This window comes from Phacochoerus africanus, chromosome 5 (genome assembly GCF_016906955.1).
Source record: "Phacochoerus africanus isolate WHEZ1 chromosome 5, ROS_Pafr_v1, whole genome shotgun sequence".
In the NCBI taxonomy this organism is placed as follows: Eukaryota; Metazoa; Chordata; class Mammalia; order Artiodactyla; family Suidae; genus Phacochoerus; species Phacochoerus africanus.
The window spans coordinates 8,354,312-8,379,722 of record NC_062548.1 but is presented as its reverse complement, the minus strand read 5'-3'; the positions used below and the strand labels follow the sequence as shown (position 1 = coordinate 8,379,722).

The 25,411-nt window shown below is 42.0% G+C and overlaps 1 protein-coding gene across 1 annotated transcript in view; it reads right to left on the bottom strand.

Annotated features, from left to right (window-relative positions):
- LOC125127075 (cytochrome P450 3A29-like) overlaps nucleotides 1–25,411 on the bottom strand; it is a 38,046-nt gene that overhangs the window by 7,917 nt on the left and 4,718 nt on the right. The window contains exons 3-10 of the mRNA XM_047779603.1: nucleotides 24,096–24,148; nucleotides 21,087–21,186; nucleotides 12,322–12,435; nucleotides 11,974–12,062; nucleotides 10,279–10,427; nucleotides 5,753–5,880; nucleotides 4,188–4,254; nucleotides 205–365 (exon numbers count right to left, since the gene is read on the bottom strand). Of these exons, the coding sequence (XP_047635559.1) occupies nucleotides 205–365; nucleotides 4,188–4,254; nucleotides 5,753–5,880; nucleotides 10,279–10,427; nucleotides 11,974–12,062; nucleotides 12,322–12,435; nucleotides 21,087–21,186; nucleotides 24,096–24,148 (861 nt within the window). The remainder of the gene's footprint in view (nucleotides 1–204; nucleotides 366–4,187; nucleotides 4,255–5,752; nucleotides 5,881–10,278; nucleotides 10,428–11,973; nucleotides 12,063–12,321; nucleotides 12,436–21,086; nucleotides 21,187–24,095; nucleotides 24,149–25,411) is intronic.

Sequence of the window (25,411 nt, the reverse complement as noted above, 5' to 3'; positions counted from 1 at the left end):
CTTTTTTCACAGTACCTACAGATCTGTGCACAGCAGGCAAGTCCTGTTTTCTTGCCTTTGTTTTGTATGCTTTAGATCCTTCCAAAACAGTGCAGGTAAAAAATGTGGGATTCCCTTTTTTGGGGCAAAAATCTCCTAAGAAGGGGCGAGCAGGCATCCTGCTTAGGATTCATCCCCTCCCCCACTCCAGATATCACCACTCACCTTATTGGGGAAGGTCGCATCAATCTCCTCCTGCAGCTTCTGCTGGACGTCAGGGTGAGTGGCCAATTCATACACAAGGAGGGAGAGAGAACTGCTAGTGGTCTCGTAGCCAGCAAAAATAAAGAAAACACCTTGGGCCACAAGTTCTTCATCGGACAGACCTAAAAGGAGATGAAAGACATTTTAGGTAAAGCCTGTCAATACAGTGTCACAGTTTAGGTGATGAGAAACCCAAACGAAACTGCCAGATCTCTAGGGAACAAGTGTAAAAGCAGCTGAGAGTCATACTGGAAGTGGTTTTCACTCTCCTGTGCTCCTTAAGGAGCCAGCGAAAAGCAGCAATTGCCTTAATCCTGTTTCCCCCATACTGTTCTTGGCCTCTGACTCCCAACTATGGTGCCTCCCCCACAACACAGCTGAGTAATTTCAAGAGACAGCATTTGAGTCTAACAGACACTGCGTTATCAGTTATGTCCCTTGCAAAATCCTAAAAGGACTTCGGCTATAAGTAACACAGGGTAATATTCTCTTTCATCATCATTTAAATTATTCCAGCTAGAGGATAACTTGGTTTTTTGTCAGATATTACAAGACTAAAGCTTCATCACAGGAAACATTAAATGATCTTTTATGTCAATAGGTTTGTGAGAACTTAAGAGAACAATACTGGGCTACAGATAAATTCTAGCTACTCAAAGTGTGGTCCATGGCCCAGCAGCATCAGCGGCATCTGGGAGCTTGTTAGAAGTGCAGAGTCTCACACCCCGACCTAGAACTAAGAACGTTCATGAGATGTGGTGATTTGTGTGCACAGCGTAGCCCGAGAAGCAAGGGCTATACTTTGAGAGGCATCAGGTAAAAGAAGATCTGGGGCTCTAGTCTCCACATGGAGGCCCTCAGCTCTGCACAGAAGCTGCAGAGATTGACAACAAGCTAGAAGAGCTGTGATTGACCCTAGTGTCATCAGGACATTCAAATAGCAGAAGAAAGAATGTGTCCTCAGAAGGACACTGGCCATCATGCAATACAGCAAATGGGGGTCCAGTGAGTGGAACTTGCAGTGCTTATTCGATCGTGGCCCGAATGTCATCTTCTCAGTGCCTTCCCCCGTCTTTGCTCTTCTTTATGCTCAGCAAACAGCCCTGGGATTATACATGGGTCCCCCTGTTAATTTTCTCCTAAGAGAAACCAAGCATGGTCAGATTCTAATCTCTTCGATGGGAATGGACTGTGACAGTCAGATACTGACGGCCCTCAAATCAATGTGAGACCCACCCCAACCATGTAATTCACAACAAAAACAACACAAAATGAGTGTAAGAAGCATCTGCAGAGTTCTGATTTCCCAGTGATGATTTCTGTGATACTGCTGTGGGTAATTTCTACTATCAAAGTCTTTCCCCAGTTAATGTAAACCCCATGATACTCAGAGTTTAGAGCTGTGCCAGCCAGTACAGTAGTCACAGGTGACACTTAAAAAAACACACAGGGGAGTTCCCGTCGTGGCGCAGTGGTTAACGAATCCGACTAGGAACCATGAGGTTGCGGGTTCGGCCCCTGCCCTTGCTCAGTGGGTTAACGATCCGGCGTTGCCGTGAGCTGTGGTGTAGGTTGCAGACACGGCTCGGATCCCGCGTTGCTGTGGCTCTGGCGTAGGCCGGTGGCTACAGCTCCGATTCAACCCCTGGCCTGGGAACCTCCATATGCCGCGGGAGCGACCCAAGAAATGGCAACAACAACAACAACAACAAAAAAGACAAAAGACAAAAAAAAACACACAGGGAGTTCCCCTCGTGGCTCAGCAGGAACAAATCTGATGAGCATCTATGAGGGCAAAGGTTCGATCCCTGGCCTCACTTAGTGGGTTAAGGATCCAGCATTGCCATGAGTTGTGGTGTAGGTCACACATGTGGCTCAGATCTGGTGTTGGTGTGGCTGTGGTGTAGGCCGGCAGCTACAGCTCTGATTTGACCCCTAGCCTGGGAACCTCCATATGCCATGGGTGCGGCCCTAAAAAGACAACACACACACACACACACACACACGTACGTATATTTTATGGCCACACCATGGCATATGGAAGTTCCCAAGCCAGGGATTGAATCCAAGCTGCAGCTATGATGACCTACACCAAGCTGCAGCAAAGGCTGATCCTTTAACATACTGTGCTGGGCCTGGGATCAAACCCCTGCCTCTGCAGCAACCCAAGCTACTGCATTCAGATCCTTAACCCACTATGCCACAGGGGGAACGCCTACATTTATCTTCAAATTGATTAAATTAAATACAATGTAGCATGCAGTTTCCAGTGGCAGTAGCCACATGTCACGTACTCAATAGCCACATATATTTAGTGCTTCCTGTACAGAACAGTGCAGATATAGAATATTCCTTCATCACAGAAAGATGTGTGGGACCTGTGCTTACATATATAGATCAATATATTGAAGGATATTTACACATAGTTTTAGATACATTTATAGTGGGTGCAAGAGTCAGCTAATCCTTTCTTAAGCAAAATTTTTTAAAGTTCAAGAAATTTTGCGAGATGGTTGTCAACGCATTAGTAGCTTGAAGTTAACCATAGAGGAGCATTCGTGCCATGCAATAAATTACAGATCAGGGGCTTCTTGTTTGAGAGAACCTGTTTGTATCACTGGTGATGGGTAGACATAGAAATACCTATGTTCATCAGTCTTATGTTGGATGTTCTTAGCTTTGTCCACTGAAAAACATTCCTAGATCCCAGGCTTTGATTTCTAAATACCACTTCTCACTAAAGGGAACCATTACCCCTTGGAGAAATGGTTGGTTCCAGGGCTACTCAGGGGAAATAGAAGAGAAACCCGGACTGTCTTGCCTCAGAACGTGAGGAAGTTCTCTGAAAATGATGGATTAAAAGGATACCGGATACTCCCTATGCTGTAATGGTGGGGATACCTTATTATGCATTTGTCAATACCCATAGAATATACACCAAGAATGAACCATAAGGTCAATTATAGACTTTCAGTGCTAATAATGTATTAACGTATCTTCACTGATTGCAACAAGCGTACAAGTCCAGTATTATCCTTTGATAGGCGGTGAAGCTCTGTGTTGATGGGGCAGGATGTATGTTGGAAATCTCTGTACTTTCCACTCCATTTTGTTCTGAACCTAACCCCTCTTAAAAAAAATCCTTTAAAAAAGGATTGAAGAAGAAGAAAAGAAAAAGGAATACAGGATCGCACTTGAAAAAAACTCCAGTGGACAAACCTGGGAGAATTTGAGAATCAAAATCCAGAATGATGTGAGAGAATAAGTTAGCTGTCCATGAGACCGTCAGGATATAAATAAATAAACCAATAAGGAAATGAGGGCGGATGGAGCACTCTTCCCTACACAAGAACATGAAGAATGATGGACCTCGAAAGCCATGGTGTTGCCACCATCACAGCAACAAAGGTTTCAGTCAAGAACCATCCATGGATAATGAAAGTGGTAGGTGAAATGTGGAGGATTAATAGAATATTTACAGTCTCAAAGGCTTCTCCCACAAGTTACTTATTAATGACAGAGAAAAAAATGAAACCTTACAGTGATTGAGCTGGTGAACTCAAGCTTCCCAGGAGCTTGTGCCTCCTGATGTGATGAAGCCTTGATGCAAATTTCCAGGCAGAGGCTCTGACTCAGTGGGTCTGGAGGAGCCTGAGCGTCCACACTGGAAACAAGGGCCCCAGAGGCTCCGCTGTAGGGGATGCACAGACCAGGACTGGCTTCTGGGCCTGACCTCCTTGCTGCACTTGCCCTTCAAGCTCTGAACAAAGTTGCGCCTGCCCACTTCTAGGAAGCACCTCTGGCTACCGTTTCTCTCTAAATGTGTGGCTTTCTTCAACGGGGCAGAAATGCTCATCTGCCTGGAAAAACTTCCTGCACATTTTCAGAACCACCCCTTCCTCTGGGCCTCCCCACAGGGGCCCCTCTGACCCCTCCGTGCTTACCTTTATGGGCGTCCGTTTCTTTGGAATTCTGGGAGTTAATCATCAGCTGAAGAAAATCCACTCGGTGCTGGAAAATGGAGAAATTTCAATGAGAGAAAAGTCACTTGCGGCGTCATAGATTAGTCAGGGGGTGGTATATCTCCTCTCTCCTGAGAACATGGCCCCTTAAAGACCAGGAGTCTATGTAGTACTGCCTGAGTCCTCAGTGAACACCAACACCACATACAAGGCTGGGAGACCATGGTGTGTCTCTAGGGAAACCCAGCCACCACATTCAAGAGCCTTTTGGTCCTTATTCCCCCTGAGCTTTGGCATCTCTGGCTTTTGAAACAGCTTCTTGGCCAAAGAATTGTCTACCCCCATTCCTGTCATAACTGCTTACTCAGGAGAGTAGCCATGATGTCAACCTTTTATTTCTCTCCGGCTTTCACGCTTTCTTTCTTTCTTTTCTGTTTGCTTGTCTTAGTTCTTGGTCCAGGGATTGAACGTGCACCACACCAGTGACCCAAGACACAGCAATGACAATGCTGGATCATTGACTGCCAGGCCACCAGGGAACTCCTAATTCCTAAGGAAGGGCCATATAAATGGAGCCCCTGACCTTTGAAGAGTTCAGTGGCATCTTTTGTAGAAGCATCTTCAAGCTCCTGATCCTTCCAGATCTCTACACAACCTCCAGGACCACCATGGGTACCCAGCCCTGTAACCTCTGACCTGCAGGCATCCCTGTGCTGGTCTCCAGACCTCACAAAGGCAAAGCTGGTTAACCAGCTTGCAGCCTCATCACCCAGAGAAGACCCCTGCCCACCCAGACTATGAGAGGCTCAAATGTACCATAGGCTACACCCCACAGGTGCCTCATGGGGCTTCCATCAGACCATCTGTGAGAGAGGAGGCTTGAAGTTGAAGTGGTTCCTTGCCAGTCTAATATGTGAGGAAATTATAATACCAGTAAAATCATTTTTAAACAGTAATTTTTATCCCTTGACAATTTATTGAAGAAAAGTGGTCCACTTCTTACCTCAATAATATTTATACAATAACATACGAATTTCTGTACCTTTCATTTGTTTTTTTTTTTTTTTTTTGGCTTTTCTTGTCTATTCAGGGCTACACCCCACAGCATATGGAGGTTCCCAGGCTGGAGGTCCAATTGGAGTTACAGCTGCCGGCCACAGCCACAGCCACAGCAATACGGGATCCAAGCCACGTCGGCAACCTACACCACAGCTCACGGCAACGCCAGATCCTTAACCCACTGAGAAAGGCCAGGGATCGAACCCAAAACCTCATGGTTCCTAGTTGGATTTGTTAACCACTGAGCCACAATGGGAATGCCATGTACCTATCCTTCTATATAAACATTGCTCTCTGACTCATATTCTTATTTTCTTCCCCAATCACCTCCTTCTTCACTCCCCCAGATTTTAAAACCCTCCTGTTCTAAACACTACAGTTTCTCTACCTTCCTTTAAAAATGCAGAGATATGCACAAGCCACATGTGTACAGCACAGTCAGTTCACTAAACAGTGAACGCCCTCAGGGAACCACCTGCCGATTTTACCGTTTGTTTATCTTTGAGGCGACTTTCTTTCATCCTTTTTACAGATTTCGTGAAAAAATTCACAACACTTTTGGGAAACACAGTGACGTTTAATACTTCCAAGATCGGGGTGAGGAATGGAAAGAATACTGTAGGGGAAAAAGATAAAAGGAAGCATGGTGAATTTGCAAAGTTTACCTGGAGCAATTACCATGTGCACTACCAAAATCAAAGAAGTACAACCACCAGGACACTCAGCCAGGAGCCAGTGCCTCTATGACTTTTACTGAGATTTCTGAGCCAATGACTGAGCCAGAGTAAGTCCACATACAGTGATGTCATGTAGAAGTGAGGTCAGTGGCCCTTTGGGCATCTTTGGAATGATGAGAGGATGTCACTACATTCTGGGAATTACAGTCTTTAGCTCTTGGACTGGCCTCTCTTTGGAGAAACCAGATCGCAATCTGTTAGTTCAAGTAATCAAACTGTTCAAAAACAATAATCGTGACAGAAATAATACAAGGTATATCATTACACCACTATGGAATGTAATTATAAATCAATAACAGAAAGAAAGTATGTGGAAATTAAATATCACACTCCTCAATAACCAATGGGTTGACAAAGATAGCAAAAGGGCAATCAGAAATTACTTTTCAATGAATAAAAATGAAGACACAACATGCCAACACTGATGAGATGTAGCAAAAGCAGTGCTCAGAGAGATATTTATGCCATAGGTTTCGATCTTAAAAGGTCAAAGATCTTAAGTAAATAATCAAACTTTCCACCTTAACACACTGAAAAGAGATGAGGAAACAAAAACCTAAAGTAAGTAGAAGGCAGAAAATAGTAAAGACAAGTGAAGAAGTTATAATGAACAGGAGAATAAAAAATTAGGAAGAAAATCCATGAAACCAAAAGTTGGTGCCTTGGAAAGAATTTTTAGCTAGATTGGCCAAGAAAGAACAACCAAATTGCTAGCATCTGAAATGAAAGACGTGCTTTTTAGGGCTGCACTTGCGGCATATGGAGGTTACCAGGTTTAGGGTCAAAGCAGAGCTGTAGCTGCCAGCTTATGTCACAGCCACAGCAATGCCAGATCCAAGCCATGCCTGAAACCTACACCACAGCTCACGGTAATACCAAATCCTTAACCCACTCAGCGAGGTCAGGGATTGAACCCACGTCCTCATGGATACTAGTCGGGTTTGTTAACCACTGAACCATGATGAGAACTCCTACAACTGACTTTCTAAAAATGAGAGCAGTTCCTGTTGTGGCTCAGCAGGTTAAGAACCCGACATAGTGTCCATGAGAATGTGGGTTTGATGCCTGGTCTGTCTTAGTGTGTTAAAGATCCAGCATTTCTGCAAGCTATGGCATCAGTTGCAGATGTGGCTCAGATCCTGCATTGCTATGGCTCTGTCATAGGCCTGAGCTGTATCTCCCATTTCACCCCTAGCCCTGGAATTTCCTCCAAACGCTGCAGCTATGTCCCTAAAAAAGAGAGAGAGAGTGAAAGATTATAAAGAAATCTATGGTAGATTCCTGGTGGCTCAATGGGTTAAGGTTCTAGCTTTGTCATTGCTGGGGCTTGGTTCAACCCATGGCCAAAGAACTTCTACATGCCATATAGCATGGTAAAAGAAAGAAAAGAAAAGGAAAACAAAAGAAAATAAATCTGTGTATAGTCAATATCTTGCAATCACCCATAATGGAAAAGAATCCGAAAAGTGAAAAAGTGTGTGTATGTGTGTGTCACTGACTGAATCACATTTCTGTATACTTGACACTCATACAACATTGTAAATTAACTATGCTTCAAATAAAAACAGTAATCTATGAACAACACTATGCCAATAAAATAGATAATTTAGATAAAGGGATAAGATTCCTAGAAAAACAGAAACTGACTCAAAGAATTAGACAATCTGAATACAACTATAAGAGCTCAAAAGTCTGAGTTAGTAACCAAGAAACCACCTACAGTTTGGCAAAGAAAAGCTCAGGTCCAAGGGGTTTAATGGTGAATACTACCAAAAAATTAAAGAAGAATTAATACCATATTAAAAGAAACTCTTCCAAAACTAGATGGTGCAACACTTCCAAATGTATGAATCTGATACTAAAACCAGGCAAAAATAGCACAGATAAAGAAAGCTACAGGAGTTCCCATTGTGGTGCAGCAGAAACGAATCTGACTAGGAACCATGAGGTTGCGGGTTCAATCTCTGGCCTCGCTCAGTGGGTTAAGGATCCAGCATTTCCCTGAGCTGTGGTGTAGGTCACAGACATGGCTTGGATCTGGCAAGACTGTGGCTCTGGATTAGGCCAGCAGCTGTAGCTCTGATTAGACCCCTAGCCTGGAAACCTCCATATACCGAGGGTATGGCCCTGAAAATACAAAAGACAGGAAAAAAAGAAAGAAAGAAAGAAAGAAAGCTAGCTACAGACCAACATAACTTATACCATGGATATACAAATCCTCAACAAAATACTAGCAAACTGAATCCAGCAAAGTATAAAAGGTGACAACACACCATAATTAAGTTGTAGTGTGTAATACATATCAAAGGAATAAAAGACAATGACCATGTGATTATCTAATAGATCCATAAAAAGCACATGACAAAATGCAACACACTCTTGTGATAAAAGTACTCAACAAACAGGAACAGAAGGGAGTTTCCTCAACTTGATAAAGGGCATCTACGGGAGTTCCCGTTGGGGCTCAGTGGTAATGAACCCGACTAGTATCCATGAGGATGTGGCCCCGCTCAGCAGGTTAAGGATCTGGCATTGCCGTAAGCTGCAGTGTGTGTTGCAAAGGTGGCTCAGGTCCAGTGTTGCTGTGGCTGTGGCACAGGCCGGCAACTACAGCTCTGATTCAACCCCTAGCCCAGAAACTTCCATATGCTGCAGGTACAGCCCTAACAATTAATTAAATTCCATTTCTATACACTGTAATAAATAACCCAAAAATTAAGAAAATAACTCTATTTACATAACATCAAGAAACAGAATATTTAGGAATAATTTAACCAAAGAAGTGCAAAACTTCTACCCTGAAAACTGCAACATTGTTGAAATGAAAATGATAATGATATATAAGTAAATGAAAAATATAGCAGCCCTAGAAATGGCAAAAAGACAAAAAAAAAGAGAAATATTGTATATACATGTCTAAGAACACTAAACATTGTCAAGACAGCAAATCTACAGATTTAATGCATTCCCTAGGAGAATCCTAGCTGGTTTCTTTTTAGTAATTGAAAAGCTGACTTTAAAATTCATTTGCATTTGCAAGGGGCACAGAAGAGCCAAAACACTCTTGAAAAAAAGAAAAGAATAAAGTTGTAGGACTCATACTTCCTGATCTCAAAACTTATCACAGATCTATAGTAAATCACAAATCTATAGTGAACAAGGCAATGTCATATGGGCATAAGAAAGATACAGTGAAATAGAATAAAATTTAGACTCCAGAAATAAACCCACTTTTCTATGGTAAACTCAACGTTGAGAAGAGTTCCAAGACCATTCAGTGGAGACAAAATAGTTTTTTTTGTGTGTGTGTTTTTTTTTGTCTTTTTGTTGTTGTTGCTATTTCTTGGGCCGCTCCCGCGGCATATGGAGGTTCCCAGGCTAGGGGTGGAATCGGAGCTGTAGCCACCGGCCTAAGCCAGAGCCACAGCAACGCGGGATCCGAGCCGCGTCTGCGACCTACACCACAGCTCACGGCAACGCCGGATCGTTAACCCACTGAGCAAGGGCAGGGGCCGAACCCGCAACCTCATGGTTCCTAGTCGGATTCGTTAACCACTGCGCCATGACGGGAACTCCGAGACAAAATAGTTTTCAGTGAAAAGTGCGGGGACACCTGGACGTCTACGTGCAAAAAATAGAAGTAGACTCTTACCTCACGCCATATATGAAAATAAATTCAAAGTAGACCAAAGACCTAAACTTAAGAGCTAAAACAATACACCTCTTAGAAGAAAACCGGTGGGTAGATCTTTATGACCTCAGATTTGGCAATGGACTCGTAGAGATGACACCAAAAGAACAGGAAAGAAAAGGAAGAAAACGGAAATTGTACATAATGAAAATTTAAAATTTTGCTCTTCCAAGTGAAAAGGCACCTATAGAAGGGGAAAAAAATCTTTTTAAATCATCTCTCCAATAAAGGGCTCTTATCTAGAATATACCAAGAGCTCCTATAACTCAACAACAGAAATGCAACCCAACTATAAATATAAATCTTACAGTGGTGCATTATACGGTATGTGAATAAAGCTACTGAGCTAATATTAAAGCTATTATTAAAAAAAGAAAGGTGGTGTTCCCTGCTGGCTCAGTGGGTTAAGGATACAGCATTGTCACTGCTGTGACGCAGGTCTGATCCATGACCAGGGAGTCTTTACCGGCCCTGGGGCAGCAAAAAAAAAAAAAAAAGGTGAAAAAGGGAAGGAAGGAACAAAGGAATGAAGGAAGGAGGGAGTGAAGAAAAGATAAAAGAAAAAGAATTCAAGTAGTCTACATACTTATTGAGAGAAATAATGGACTGAAGAAACTAAATTTTAAGAGCTTCTTGCTATTTTCCACAAAGGGGTCTCGTGGGTTGTTGAGGGAATCCGTGTTCACTCCAAAGGCTGTGCTAGTGATCACGTCCATGCTGTAGGCCCCAAAGATGCTGAGGAGAGAAAGATGAGAACGATTAAAATCCACCTCTCTTTACTGGCCTTACCCAACACGGGTAACAAGAAGCACCTGGAAAAATCCGATGTCTAGCCAAGAGAGGTAAAGAGCCACACTCTTCCAGAACCACCTGGTAGATCATGAAGCATCTGTGCTACCAACACTCACTCACTCACAAGGTGTACAAGGTGCCAATGATGCAGCTGGCCCTGTGCTGGGGTGGTGGGGACCCTAAGGCAAGTTAGACTCCCCCATAATCAGACAGAATACCGTAGTGTGTTTTGACCATGGGCAACAGGAGCCATACAAGCATTGTGTCTGAGTAGGACACGGGGTATGATAATTAACTCATCCTGGGGGGAGTCAAGAAAGGGGACAGACAAAAAAAAAAAAAAAAAAAAAAAGGAGTTCCCGTTGTGGGGCAGTGGTTAACAAATCCGACTAGGAATGTTGAGGTTTCGGGTTCGGCCCCTGCCCTTGCTCAGTGGGTTAACGATCCGGCGTTGCCGTGAGCTGTGGTGTAGGTTGCAGACGCGGCTCGGATCCCGCGTTGCTGTGGCTCTGGTGTAGGCCGGTGGCTACAGCTCTGATTTGACCCCTAGCCTGGGAACCTCCATATGCCATGGGAGCAGCCCAAGAAATAGCAAAAAGACAAAAAAAAGAAAAGAAAGAAAGAAAGAAAAGGGACACTGGCCTCGCCTCAGTCCCTGTACTCAGAGCCAACTCCTCTTCTGCACATTACAGAACAGCAGCTCCCTGTTCTGAGCTGCCAGGAACATCCGCCCTCCTCGTCTTACACCCCTGTGAAGACTCCTGAAAGGTTAATCCTTCACTCCAGAGGTGATACAGAGAATCCCATAGTAAGTGGTCTTGTGTTCTCACTCTTCCTGAGCCATTCTCAGTTTACGCCTGCTGTTCCTGCATGGTATGTATAAACTTTTTTATATACAATCTGCTTAGACAATACATGCTATGGTCACCCTACCCATAGCCTGCATGGGGGCTTTTCTCTCTTGAGGATGAAGGAAAGCCAAATGGTGGTTAAGAATCAATATTAGGATTTTCCCCAGGAAAATTCGGAAGAGCTTGAAGTCATTTCAAGTTCCACATTGAAATATTCCTACCCAACCCACTGCCTGCCATTACCTACCAAGAGCCTACCTCCACTGTTCCCTACCCTGTACGTGCAAAACTTGGAACGTGCACATGCATGCACGTGTGCACACACACAGGCGCACACACAGACACACACACTTTGGCATAAGAACATTTGTCTTTTCTAAACTATGGATTTTTGTTTTTCAGAATGGCCAAAGTGGCAGGTGAACAGGTAAGTTAAACCCTGGCTCATGCACACAGAAATCACCTTCTCTCTTGGCTGCCCTGACACTCAATCGAGGGTGGCCCCCTGAAGATGTACCACCACACACCTACTTCTGTCTGCTCCTTACAGTGACTCAGCAGTGGGGATCTGGCTCCGCGATGGGCAGAGGGAGGGTCTCAGCAGAGCTCAGAACCCCCGCAGCTCCACCTCTACTTACTCTTTCATGGTCACAGGTTTGCCTTTCTCTGCTTCCTTCCTCAGGTTGCTCACCAACAAGTCTCCATAATGGCTAATGATGGGGAACATCTAGACACAAAATAAACACCACCCGAAGTTAAATGCAGAGACTCAAGTCCTAGCAGGACCTGGCTTTCCCAAACATGGCACAGGAAGTGACATTTGACATTGAATCTTAAAATATCTCTTCGAAAGTGTAACAATAAAAGACATCATTAGGAAACTCAAGTTCAGCAGACTCTTCTTTGGAAAGGGAGTATGACCATTTTCTACCTGTCCCTAGAGTCATTATTTAAGTTCGTAGTGGAAAGCCCTCTGCTTTGCTCACCTCCTTGAGCTTTCCACTGGTGAAGGTCGGAGACAGCAACGTTCGTATTCTTTTCCACTCTTCATCCTCAGCCAGAGAGAGAGCAGTTCTCATAGCGCCACGAGGACCAAAAGACTAGAGTCAAAAGCCAAACACATTGACCCTGTGTAAGTTTTGGAAGTCTCAACAGTTGTAGAAAATGTCTATAATACAAACCAATTATTTAACAAACACTGACTGATGGTCTAGTTAGTAGCAGACCCTATGCTAAATGCTCAAGAAATATTTATCCTAGGGAGTTCCCATTGTGGCTCAGTTGTAATGAGCCTGACTAGTATCCATGAGGACACAGGTTCGATCCCTGGCCCCGCTCAGTGGGTTAAGGATATGACATTGCTGTGAGCTGTGGCATAGGTTGCAGACGTGGCTTGGATCTGCCATTGCTGTGGCTGTAGTGCAGGCTGGCAGCTGAAGCTTTGATTCAACCCCTAGCCTAGGAACCTCCATATGCTGCAGATGCAGCCCTAAAAAGAAAAAAAAAAATAGTAGGTAATACATTAATATATTAAAAATAGATTTAGGAATCTGTTTGCTATTCTGAAGAAATGTTACAGTTACATAGAAATCCTTTTCTCTTCCATTTTCCTCCAGTGGTAGAAGGAAAAGGAAAGGGATAATTCTGTTTCTCAGTTTGGGATTGGATGATCAAGCCAATCTGCTTGAGACTTTTTTTCCATCTTCCAAAATTATATTCTGTTTTAAAATGGATACTTCAAACACCCACTCATGATGGAAACTTACCAACTTGATAGATAAGGAATTTCTATGTAATAACATGAATATGCGACTCCATATTAGAAACACAACATCATTTGTAATCACTCCCAGTAAAATAATTTGTTAAATACATAGTTAACAGAATGGGCACAAGATGGCGGAGTAGAAGGATTGGAGCTCAACTTCTCTCCTAAAAATAACAAAATTCACAACTAAAGACTGAGCACTCTTCACCCAAATGGACCGGAAACCTTAAAAAAGATACCCTACTCCAGAAGAAAAAGAGGAGGCCACATCAAGAGGTAGGAGGGATAATTTCACAATATAAACAACCACATACCTCCTGGGTGGGAAGCTCCACAGACTGGAAACTATCTGGTACACAGAGACTCACCTACAGGAGTGAGAGTTCTGAGCCACACATCAAACTCTCACATGTGGTGAGCTGGCACAGGGAGAAAGAGCCCTGGAGCATCTGGCATTGAAGGCCAGTGGGGCATGTGTGCAGGAGCTCCACTGGACTGGGGGAAACAGAGACCCCATTCTTAAAAGGCGCACACAGACTTTCACGTGCACTGAGTCCCAGGGCAAAGCAAAGTCTCCAAGGGAATCTGGGTCAAACCTGACTGCAGTTTTTGGAGGACATCCTGGGAAAAGAGGGGTGAATGTGGCTTGTTGTGAGGGAAGGACATTGAAAGTGAAGCTCTCGGGAATATTCAGCAGTTGCCTTTCTCTGGAGATGGCCATTTTGGGAAAATCTGGCCCTACCCATCAGCCAGCTGCTGAGAAGCCCCAGGGCAAACAACAACCCAGGTGGGATCACAGCCCTGCCCCTCAATGAACAGGCTACCTAAAGACCCCTTAGGCACACAGCTGCCTCTAATCCCATCCAGAGACTCAGCCCCACCCACCAGAGGGATTAGAATTGGCTCCTCCTACCAGGGGGCAGGCATCAGCCCCTCCCATCAGGAAGCCTACACCAAGCCCCCATACTGACTTCAGCCACAGGGGAGCAGACATCAGAAGTAAGAGAGGCTACAACTCTATTATCTATAAGAAGGTCACCACACCAAAAATCTATAAAAATGAAAAGACAGAGGACTATAACTCAGATGAGGGAGAAAGAAAAAACCCCAGAAAAACAGCTAAGCCATGAGGAGATTCTCAGCCTCCAGGAAAAAGACTTTAGACTGTTGATGCTGAAGATGATGCAAGACATTGGAAATAAACTGGAGGCAAAGATGGATAACTTACAGGAAACACTGACCAAAGAGATACAAGATACAAAACTTAAACAAGAAGAGATGCAAAATATAATAACTGAAATAAAAAATTCACTAGAAGCAGCTAACAGCAGAATACAGGAGGCAGAAGAACGAATAAGTGAGGTGGAAGACAGATTAGTGGAAATTACGGATGCAGAACAGAAAAGAGAAAAAAGATTGAAAACAAATGAAGAGAGTCTCAGAGAACTCTGGGACAACGTGAAACACACCAACATCTGTATTATAGGGGTGCCAGAAGGAGAAGAGAGAGAGAAGGAGACAGAAATAATATTCCAAGAGATAACAGCTGAAAACTTCCCTAACAAGGGGAAGGAATCACTCACTCAAATCCAGGAAGCACAACGAGTACCATACAAAATAAACCCAAGGAGGAATATCCCGAGACACATACTAATCAAATTGACCAAAATTAAAGACAAAAAGAAAATCTTGAAAGCGGCTAGGGAAAAGAAATAAATAACATACAAGGGAACCCCAATAAGTCTATCAGCAGATTTTTCAACAGAAGCTCTGCAGGCAAGAAGGGAGTGGCATGATATACTTAACATGATGAAAGGAAAAAACCTCCAACCAATATTACTCTACCCAGAAAGGCTCTCGTTCAGATTTGAAGGAGAAATCAAAACCTTCACAGATAAGCAAAAACTGAGAGAATTCAGCAACACTAAACCAGCCTTACAACAAATACTAAAGGAACTTCTATAGGCAGAAAACAACAAGAGAAGAAGGAAAGAAAAAAGAGCAACAAAAACAAATCCAAAGCAATTAATAAAATGGCAATAAGAACATACATATCAATAATCACCTTAAATGTGAATGGACTAAACGCCCCACCCAAAAGACATAGACTGGTTGAATGGATACAAAAACAAGACCTATATATATGCTGTCTTCAAGAGAACCACTTCACTTCTAGGGACACATACAAATTGAAAGGGAGAGGATGGAAGAAAATATTTCATGCAAATGGGGATCAAAAGAAAGCTAGAGTATCAATACTCATATCAGACAAAATAGACTTTAAAATGAAGACTATTTTAAGGGACAAAGAAGGACATTACATAATGATCAAAGGATCAATCCAAGAAGATGATATAACAATTTTAAATATATACACACCCAACACAGGTTCACCACAATATATAAGGCAACTGCTAACAACCTTAAAAGGACAAATCGACAATAACGCAATAATAGTGGGGGACTTTAACACCCCACTTACAGCAATGGACAGATCAACCAGACAGAAAATCAATAAGGAAACACAGGCCCTGAATGATGCATTAAACCAGATGGACTTAATAGACATTTGTAGGACATTTCATCCAAAAGCAACAGAATACACATTCAAGTGCACATGGAACATTCTCTAAGATTGATCATATCCTGGGCTACAAATCCAACCTCAGTAACTTTAAGAAAATTGAAATCATATCAAGCATCTTTTCTGGCCACAACGCTATATGACTGGACATCAACAACAAGAAAAAAACTGCAAAAAACACAAACACGTGGAGACTAAACAACATGCTACTAAACAACCAATGGATCACTGAAGAAATCAAAGGGGAAATTTAAAAATACCTAGCAGCAAATGACAAAGAAGATACGACACTCCAAAACCTATGGGATGCAGCAAAAGCCGTTCTAAGAGGAAAGGTTATAGCAATACAAGCCCACCTCAGGAAACAAGAAAAAGCCCAAATAAACAAGCTAACTTTACATCTAAAGCAGCTCAAGAGATAAGAACAGACAAGACCTAAAGTTAGTAGAAGGAAAGAAATCATAAAGATCAGAGCAGAAATCAATGAAATAGAAACAAAGAAAACCATAGGAAAGATCAATGAAACGAAAAGCTAGTTCTTTGAAAAGATCAACAAAATTGATAAACCCTTAGCCAGACTTACCAAGAAAAAAAGAGAGAGGACTCAAATCAATAAAATTAGAAGTGAAAAAGAAGCAACAACAGACATCACAGAAATACAAAGGATCATAAGAGACTACTATATGCAACTATATGCCAATAAAATGGAAAAACTAGTAGAAATGGACAAATTCTTAGAAAAGTAAAATCTTCCTAGACTAAACCAAGATGAAATAGAAAAGATGAATGGACCAATCATAAGAACTGAAATTGAAACTGTGATTAAAAAACTTCCAACAAACAAAAGTCCAGGACCAGATGGCCTCACAGGCAAATTCCATCAAACATTTAGAGAAGAGCTAACACCTCTCATTCTGAAACTATTTCAAAAAATTGCAGAGGAAGGGATACTCCCAAACTCATTCTATGAGGCCACCATCACCCTGGTACCAAAACCAGACAAAGATACCACAAAAAAAGAAAACTACAGGCCAATATCACTGATGAACATCGATGCAAAAATCCTCAACAAACTTTACTAGCAAACCAAATCCAACAATACATTAAAAGGATTGTACATCATGATCAAGTGGGATTTATCCCAGGGATGCAAGGGTTCTTCAATATGCGCAAATCCATCAGTGTGATACACCACATTAACAAACTGAAGAATAAAAACCATATGATCCTCTCAGTAGACTCGGAAAAAGCCTTTGACAAAATCCAACACCCATATCTGATAAAAACCCTTCAGAAAGTGGGCATAATGGGAACCTACCTCAACATGATAAAGGCCATATACAACAAACCCACAGCGAACATCATTCTCAATGGTGAAAAGCTGAAAGAATTCCCGCTGAGATCAGGAACAAGACAAGGATGTCCGCTCTCACCACTACTCTTCAACATAGTTCTGGAAGTCCTAGCCACAGCAATCAGAGAAGTAAAAGAAATAAAATGAATCCAAATTGGAAAGGAAGAAGCAAAACTTATCCCTATTTGCAGATGACATGATACTATACCTAGAGAATCCTAAAGACTCTACCAGAAAACTGTTAGAGCTCATCCACGAACTTGGCAAAGTCGCAGGATACAAAATCAATACACAGAAATTGACTGCATTTCTATATACTAACAATGAAAAAGAAGAAAAGGAAATTAGGGAAGCAATCCCATTTACCATCACATCCAAAAGAATAAAATACCTAGGAGTAAACCTACCTAAAGAGACAAAAGACCTATACTCTGAAAACTACAAGCCACTGATGAAAGAAATCAAAGATGACACAAAGAGATGGAAAGATACAATGCTTGTGGATTGGAAGAGTTAGTATTATCAAAATGACTATAGTACCTGAGGCAATCTATAGATTCAATGCAATCCCTATCAAATTACCAAGGACATTTTTCACACAACTTGAACAAAATATTTTAAAGTTTTTTTGGAAGCACAAAAGACCCAGACTAGCCAAAGACACCCTGAGAAAGAAACATGGAGCTGGAGGAATCAGGCTCCCGGACTTCAGACTATACTACAAAGCAACAGTCGTCAAAACTGCATGGTACTGGCACAAAGACAGAAATATAGATCAGTGGAACAGGATACAAAGCCCAGAATTAAACCCACGCACCTACAGCCAACTCATCTATGACAAAGGAAGCAAGACTATACAATGGAGAAAGGACAGCTTGTTCAATAAGTGGTGCTGGGAAAACTGGACAGCCACATGGAAAAGAATGAAATGAGAACACTCCCTAACACCATACACAAAAATAAATTCCAAATGGATTAAAGACCTAGATATAAGACCAGACACTATCAAACTCTTAGAGGATAACATAGGCCAAACACTCTCAGACATAAACGACAGCAACATCTTCTCAGATCCACCTATCAGAGTATTGACAATAAAAAGAAAAATAAACAAATGGGACTTACTCAAACTTCAAAGTTTCTGCACAGCAAAGGAAACCCTAAACAACACAAAAAGACAACCCACAGAATGGGAGAAAATCTTTGCAAGTGAATCCACTGACAAGGGATTAATCTCCAAAATTTATAAACAACTTCTGCAGCTCCATACCAAAAAACAAACAAGCCTATCAAAAAATGGGAAGAAGATCTAAACAGACAGTTCTACAAAGAAGACATACAGATGGCCAAAAACACATGAAAAGATGTTCAACATCACTCATTATTAGAGAAATGCAAATCAAAACCACTCTGAGGTACCACCTTACACTGGCCAGAACAGCCATCATCAAAAAGTCTACAAACAGTAAGTGCTGGAGAGGGTGTGGAGAAAAAGGAACCCTAGCACACTGTTGGTGGGAATGTAAATTGGTGCAACCACTGTGTACAACAGTATGGAGATTCCTCAGAAAACTAAACATAGAACTACCATTTGATCCAGCAATCCCACTCCTGGGCATCTATCGAGAGAAAGCCATGACTCGCAAAGACACATGTACTCCAATGTTCATTGCAGCACTATTTACAACAGCCAAGACATGGAAACAACCTCAATGTCCAACTACAGAGGAGTGGATCAAGAAGATGTGGTCCATATACACAATGGACTATCACTCAGCCATTAAAAAGAATGAAATACCAGCATTTCTTGCAGCATGGATGGACCTAGAAACTATCATGCTAAGTGAAGTCAGCCATACAATGAGACATCAACATCAAATGCTTTCACTGACATGTGGAATCTGAAAAAAGGACAGACGGAACTTCTTTGCAGAACAGATGCTGACTCATAGACATTGAAAAACTTATGGTCTCTGGAGGAGACAGTTTGGGGGGGTGGGGAGATGTGCTTGGGCTGTGGCATGGAAATCCTGTGAAATCAGATTGTTATGATCATTTTTAAAAAAAGGAAATAAATAAATACATACATACATACATAGTTAACAAAACATGTAGAGTATCTGTATGAAAATGACACAATGTTGTGAAAGGAATCAAAGAAAACTTAAACAGAGAGACACACTGTGCACATGGATTGAAACTTTTTTTGGAGGGACCGTAAGTTCTGACCTAATCAACACATAGATTTTCCCTTCATTGATCTATAGGTTTATTTCAAATCTTATCAAAGTCCCAGTGTCTTTTGGTAAACATGCATAAACTGAATCTAAATTTGTATGGAAAAAAGGAAAGGATCTAGTAGAGCTGAAACAATTCTGAAAAAAAAAATACAGTGGGAACAATTTTCTACATGCTAAGACTTACGATACAGCTACACTAACCGTGATTCCCGGCAGGGGGCTAAATACATAGACCAGTAGGCAAAATAGAGCGTGAAAAATAGGCCCACACAAATAGGTCTAAGTGATATCTGACAAGGGGGCAACAGCCATACAGTGAAGGAAGAGCTGTCCTTCCGCAAATGCTGGTGGAGCAATTTAGACATTTATAGGCCAGAAAAAATAATAAAAGGATAATGACCTAAACTTCACATGATATACAAAAAGTAACACAAAATGGATCATAAACACAAAATATAAAAACTATGTAATGTTTAGGAGAAAATCTTCAGGACCTAGGGCTAGGCGAAGAGTTTTCAACTTCATACCAAAGGCGTTACAACCCAAAAAAGAATAAAGGATAAATCTGCCTCATCAAAAAAAATTTTTAATTGCTTTACGAAGACTCTGATAAGAGGAAAAGACAAGCTACATACCATGGCTACAAAAGACGAGTGAGAAGGGGCCTGATGAGGATGGAAGAGTTTTGTACATTAATTGCAGTGGTACTACTGTGAGGTACCACCTGCCACTAGCCAGAAAGGCCATCATCAAAAAGTCTACAAATAATCAATGCTGGAGAGGGTGTGGAAAAACAAGAACCCTCTTACACTATTGGTGGTAATGTACAGTGGTGCAACCACTATGGAAAACAGTACTGAAAAATAGAACTACCATGCAATCCGGAATAAACCATCATTAGAAAAGATATATGCACCCCAATGTTCCCTGCAGCACTGTTTACAATACCCAGTACAGGGAAGCTACCTAAATGTCCATCAACAGAAAAATGGATAAAGAAGATATGGTACATATATACAACAGAATATTACTCAGCCATAAAAAAGAATGAAATAATGCCATTTGCAGCCACAAGGATGGACCTAGAAACAAGAATACTAAGTGAATTTAGTCAATGAAAGACAAACATCATACAAGATCACCTATATGTGGAACCTTTTTAAAAAAGGGATACAGAGCAGAAACAGATTCATAGACTTTGAAAAACATATGGTTACCACAGGGGACAGGCGAGGAGGGCGGGAAGGATGGACTGGGGGTCTGGGATTGGCATATTTACACTGAGTTATATGGAACAATTGGCCAACGGGGGCCTGCTGTTCAGCACAGAGAACTCTACCCAGTATTCTGTGATAAGCTACGCAGGAAAAGAATCTGAGAGAATGCATATGTCTATATGTATGTCTGGGTCACTTTGTTGTACAGCAGAAATTATCACAGCCTTGTCAATTCACTAAACTTCAATAAAACTTAGAAAGAGAGATACAAAAAAATTATGGTGGTAGTTACACCAATTATACACATATGATAAATTTCCATAGAGCAATACACACACACCAAAAGAATGCACAGAAAACTGATAAAATCTGAATAAGCTCTGTGGTCTGTGGATAGTATCAATGTCAGTTTCCTACTTGGAAACTGTATGATATTTATCCACAGTAGCAAGAGGGAAACAGGATATAGGGTACACAACATGGCACCACCCTGTCCTTTTCTCTTTTGACAGTAACCTGTGAATTTATAGTTACTTCAAAATAAATATTTAATAGATACAAATTTAACCTTAAAAAACTGATGCTTACCCGCCGGTTTGTGAAGACAGAATAACATTCTTTCACGAGGACTGTTTTGATCATGTCTGGATCAGTGATAGCCAACACGGGCTGCCGACCATCAAAAAACCTGTGGAGGGAAAACAGGTCTGATTAAAAATGATCTAGTTTCTGCAGCTGGAGTCACACCTGGAAGTCAAGACTCTCACCCTGACATTACATAATCCTTCCTCCTAGAGATCACAGTTAGAAATAAGATTAGAGGGAGTTCCTGTTGTGGCTCAGGACTGGTATCCATGAGGATGCAAGTTCGATTCCTGGTCTCATTCAGTGGGTGAAGGACCCAGCACTGCCATGAGCTGTGGTTTAGGTTGCAGACATGGCTCAGATCTGATATTCCTTTGGGTGTGCTGTCGGCCAGCAGCTGTAGTTCCAATTTGACCCCTAGCCTGGGAACTTCCATATGCCATGGGTGCAAGCCCTAAAAAGAAAAAAGAAAAAGGAAAAAAATTAGAACATTTGCTAAGTCTAGGTGTTGTGGACATAGGTATTTCCTATGCCATTCTCCATGATTTTTATGGAATTTTTTTTTCTTTTTTGGCAGCACCTGTGGCATATGGAACTTCCTAGGCCGAGGATTGAACCCACACCACAGCATCGGCCTGAGCTGCTGCAGGGACAATGCCAGATCCTGAACCCGCTGCACCACATGAGAACTCTTCTCCATTATTTTTATATGTTTTTAATATTTCATTATCAAAAAGGCAGTTAGCCTAGTAAATAATGGAGGGAAAGTCAGTTATCTAAGAATGACAAAGTAATTAAGGAGAGTCCACTCACTCATTTTTGCAGATATATCAAAACCATAAATGAGGCATATGAAATTTGGAGACACAGAGGTCATAAACATGCAGCAATTTGTCTGAAAATGGAAAAAGATTTGGAATGCACCACAAGTGAGAGGAGGACGATGAAAGATTTCCCGGTCTATTTTTTAAAATTTGCTTGCTGGTCTACATGTTTCTAAAGGAAATGTTATATTAATCAGGAGATATACTGGGTAGCATCAAAGTTAGAAAAGCTTGAAACCAAAGGACAAAGAGAATAAAGACATTGAGAGAAAGGCACAGATTTCATTTTGAAAAATATATTATTTTCATTACTTATATTTATTCTTCTGTATGAATTCCGAGTGGGCCTCGGGCTCCATGTAGGTGGCCTCCCGCAGCAGTAGGGTGGGCCCACGCCTGACACGCGTACCACTCAAAGCTGACCCTTCACATGTGCTGCGTCCCAACTGGCCTGATCTTCTGACTGTCAGGATTCCTGTTCATGGGAATGGGCCTCGGGCATGAGGTTGACTCTAAGTTAATTACACTGTCTTCTGGCCTTTTGTGTCCCACTGTCCATCATTCACAATCGGCTAGAACACAGTGGAAGATTTCCTACAAGTCAATTATTCTTTCTTGGACCTCCCAGAGGGATTTCCAATGGTTTTAGGACCACATTTAAACATGGATGAGAACCACTGCTTTATTCCTGCCCCTTTCCAAAATTATTCTGAAATTCAGAGGCCATAAGGGGGTGTCAAGTGTATTTAGAGCTGAAGCAGAGTCAAAAGGGAGTGAGGAGGCACATAATCTGCTCCCCATCTGATGGATCATATTTCTTGGATGATTCCCTTCTTCCCGTCATGTTTTTAAAAAAACACATGGGTGAAGACAGGACAGTGGTTTGGGGGAGGAGGCTAACTTTTTATATTCATGATCTCACTCCAGCCTTAGTACTTCTTACACCATCAGTTAAAATTCAGATTTGGGGGCCCCACCCCAGACCATACTGATTCAGTATTGCCGGTGGGTGGGGTCAATATCTGTATTTATCACTTGCTCTCCTGTGTGGTTCTTCTTGACACCCAAGCATAAGTACCACTTCCTAATGAGGAAACTGGGATCCTCCATCAAGAGCTCACAGGTAGTAAATGTCGGAGGGGCAGCTGGGGCTGGGCCAGGGAGGATCTAGTGCTATGTGTCCTTCACACTGAAGCAGGTTGTCTTTTCAGGGTCATGCCAACTCCACAGAGCCCTAAGGTTGCTGAGGACTTGATGAGAGAAGAGAAAATGCACAGAGAGGGAAAACCCTCTCTCACTTCTTCTTGGCAAATAATCACCATGTACACCTCTCCTGCTGTTCTCACCAAACCTCCAGAAATCCTAAAATTCATCAGCCCACAGGACACACTGTGGATTAAAAATATCCCACATCTTCTCAAAGGAAGAGGAAAAGCGTGCATAAACCACTAATTGTATATGCTTCTATTTAAAAGGCTTCATTAAAAAAGACATAACTCTATACTCATAGAGAAAGTAAAAAAATAAATAAATAAAAGTTAAGAAACAGTTTCCCATTTCTGAAGGCCTATGTTCTCCCCCAATATTTTCCAACAGCACATGTTGAATCCAAAATATAAATAAAGGAATTGTGGCTTTTAATTAAAAGTGAATCATGTGGGAAGGGGCAATAATATATATTGATGTGCACATATGAGAAGGGTCTGGAATTATGCATTTTATGCAATTAAAGCCATCCTATAAGTTATCCAGTGGCTTGGTGGGTTAAGGATCTGGTGTTGTACTGCTGTGGCTCAGGTCACTGCTGTGACATGGGTTCAATCACTGGCCAGAGAACTTCCACATGCTGTGGGTATAGACAAAAAAGAAGAGGGGGGGCACCTTAAGGAAGGAAAAATGGCGGGTGGGGGGGGATGGAATGGCAAGACATTGGGTAAAGAGATGCTAGGGGTCCCCAAGCCTCCAAGTCTGGAGCAAAGTGCTGACCTGCAGCTCTGCAGGCCTAACTCAGACTGGGGAGCTGGACACCTGGTGACATCTGGGGTCCCTGGTGGAACAAGCCTCCAAAGCTTTACAGTAGATGGTTTCCTCCCCAGGAGCTCTGAGCTAAGAGGGTCCTCCACTCCACAAGGGGGAGCCGCATCCCAGCAAGTCTAGGCAATGGAAGGTTCCAGAACATCATACTCACCCCCACATTTTCCCATACTGTTGAAAACACTTTTTATCAAAATGGTCAACACCCTGTAAGAAGAAACAAAATTAGAGTATTAATCTGAATGTATTGAACCCTACTTCTTTAGGAGACAAAAATGTCTTCCAATTCATGAAATCAGGCTACTGTTTTGCATAGGCAGTTGCAGGGATAATTCTTACTCAGAGACGTCTCAGAGCAAAGGAGGGAAAACAGAGGAGATATGGGAAACGAGAACTTAAAATCACGCTTGAATTTTCTCCAACTGTTATAGATACTGAAGGCTTACATTTGCCTGAGAATATTCAGTATCTCCTTGTCTTCTGTGAGAAAACTGAAGCTGGGGGGAAAGTTAGAGTGCCTAAACACCCTTTCAGCTCCCAGCTAAACATCCTTTCCATTTCTCTCATGAGCCCTCTCTGGAATTCCAGCAGAAGGAGGAAGTCAAAGACGCCAGTGAGCTTTATTGGTCTAGCAATTATGTGTTGAATAAGAAAGTGAGTGAATGAATCACAACGTAGAATTCATTTTCTAGTTTTCTAGATCAACACACAAAAAATGGAAGGTGCTGCAACCCGACAAAGATGTTATAATTTACCCTGAGTTTACGCTTCTGTAACTTAACAAAACAAAAACTTCCTGTGACTAAGTTTCTGCTGTAATATTTGATGGTGTAACTATGCAAATAAAGGTCCCCAGAAATGTGGGTCTTGGGTGCATCTACTAGGAGATTAATCTACTAGGAGGAAGAAGGGAAAGTGTTGCTTTTACAGGGGGAAAAATGTTCAGGAGATTAGGCAGTAATGAGACAATGAGGGCCTCTGTTGGGGAAAATCAGGATCTGAGATATGAACTTGAACTTCACGTCTGCAAGAAAGGAAATCTGAGCCAGAGAGCAGCCTGCATACAAGACTCTCTCCCTGGGTATCTGGACATAGTTCATGACCCTCAGTTCAGGCACCAGGCCCTGGGCGAGGCATCAGAGCTGAATTAACCACAAAGGCTCTGCCAAAATTCACAATCCATGTGTCACCTAGTACATTCCATTCAGTTAAATTAAATTTTTAATAATTTTGTCAAATCACATCGTTTTGATTTATTTTATATAAGTGATTCTGCCTTGTTTAAAAAACTTCACATCCTATTTAGTGGTTAACTAGCTGAAGTAAATAGACAACCACCATCTTGCCCCTGTTATACCTACTCCCTGCTCAGAGGCACCCAAAAAGTGCCTCCTTTGAAGGCACAAAAGTGAAGGAGAAAACTCCTGCTCCATCCCTTAAAACCCAAAAGATGTCAGGGGTAGCAAAAGT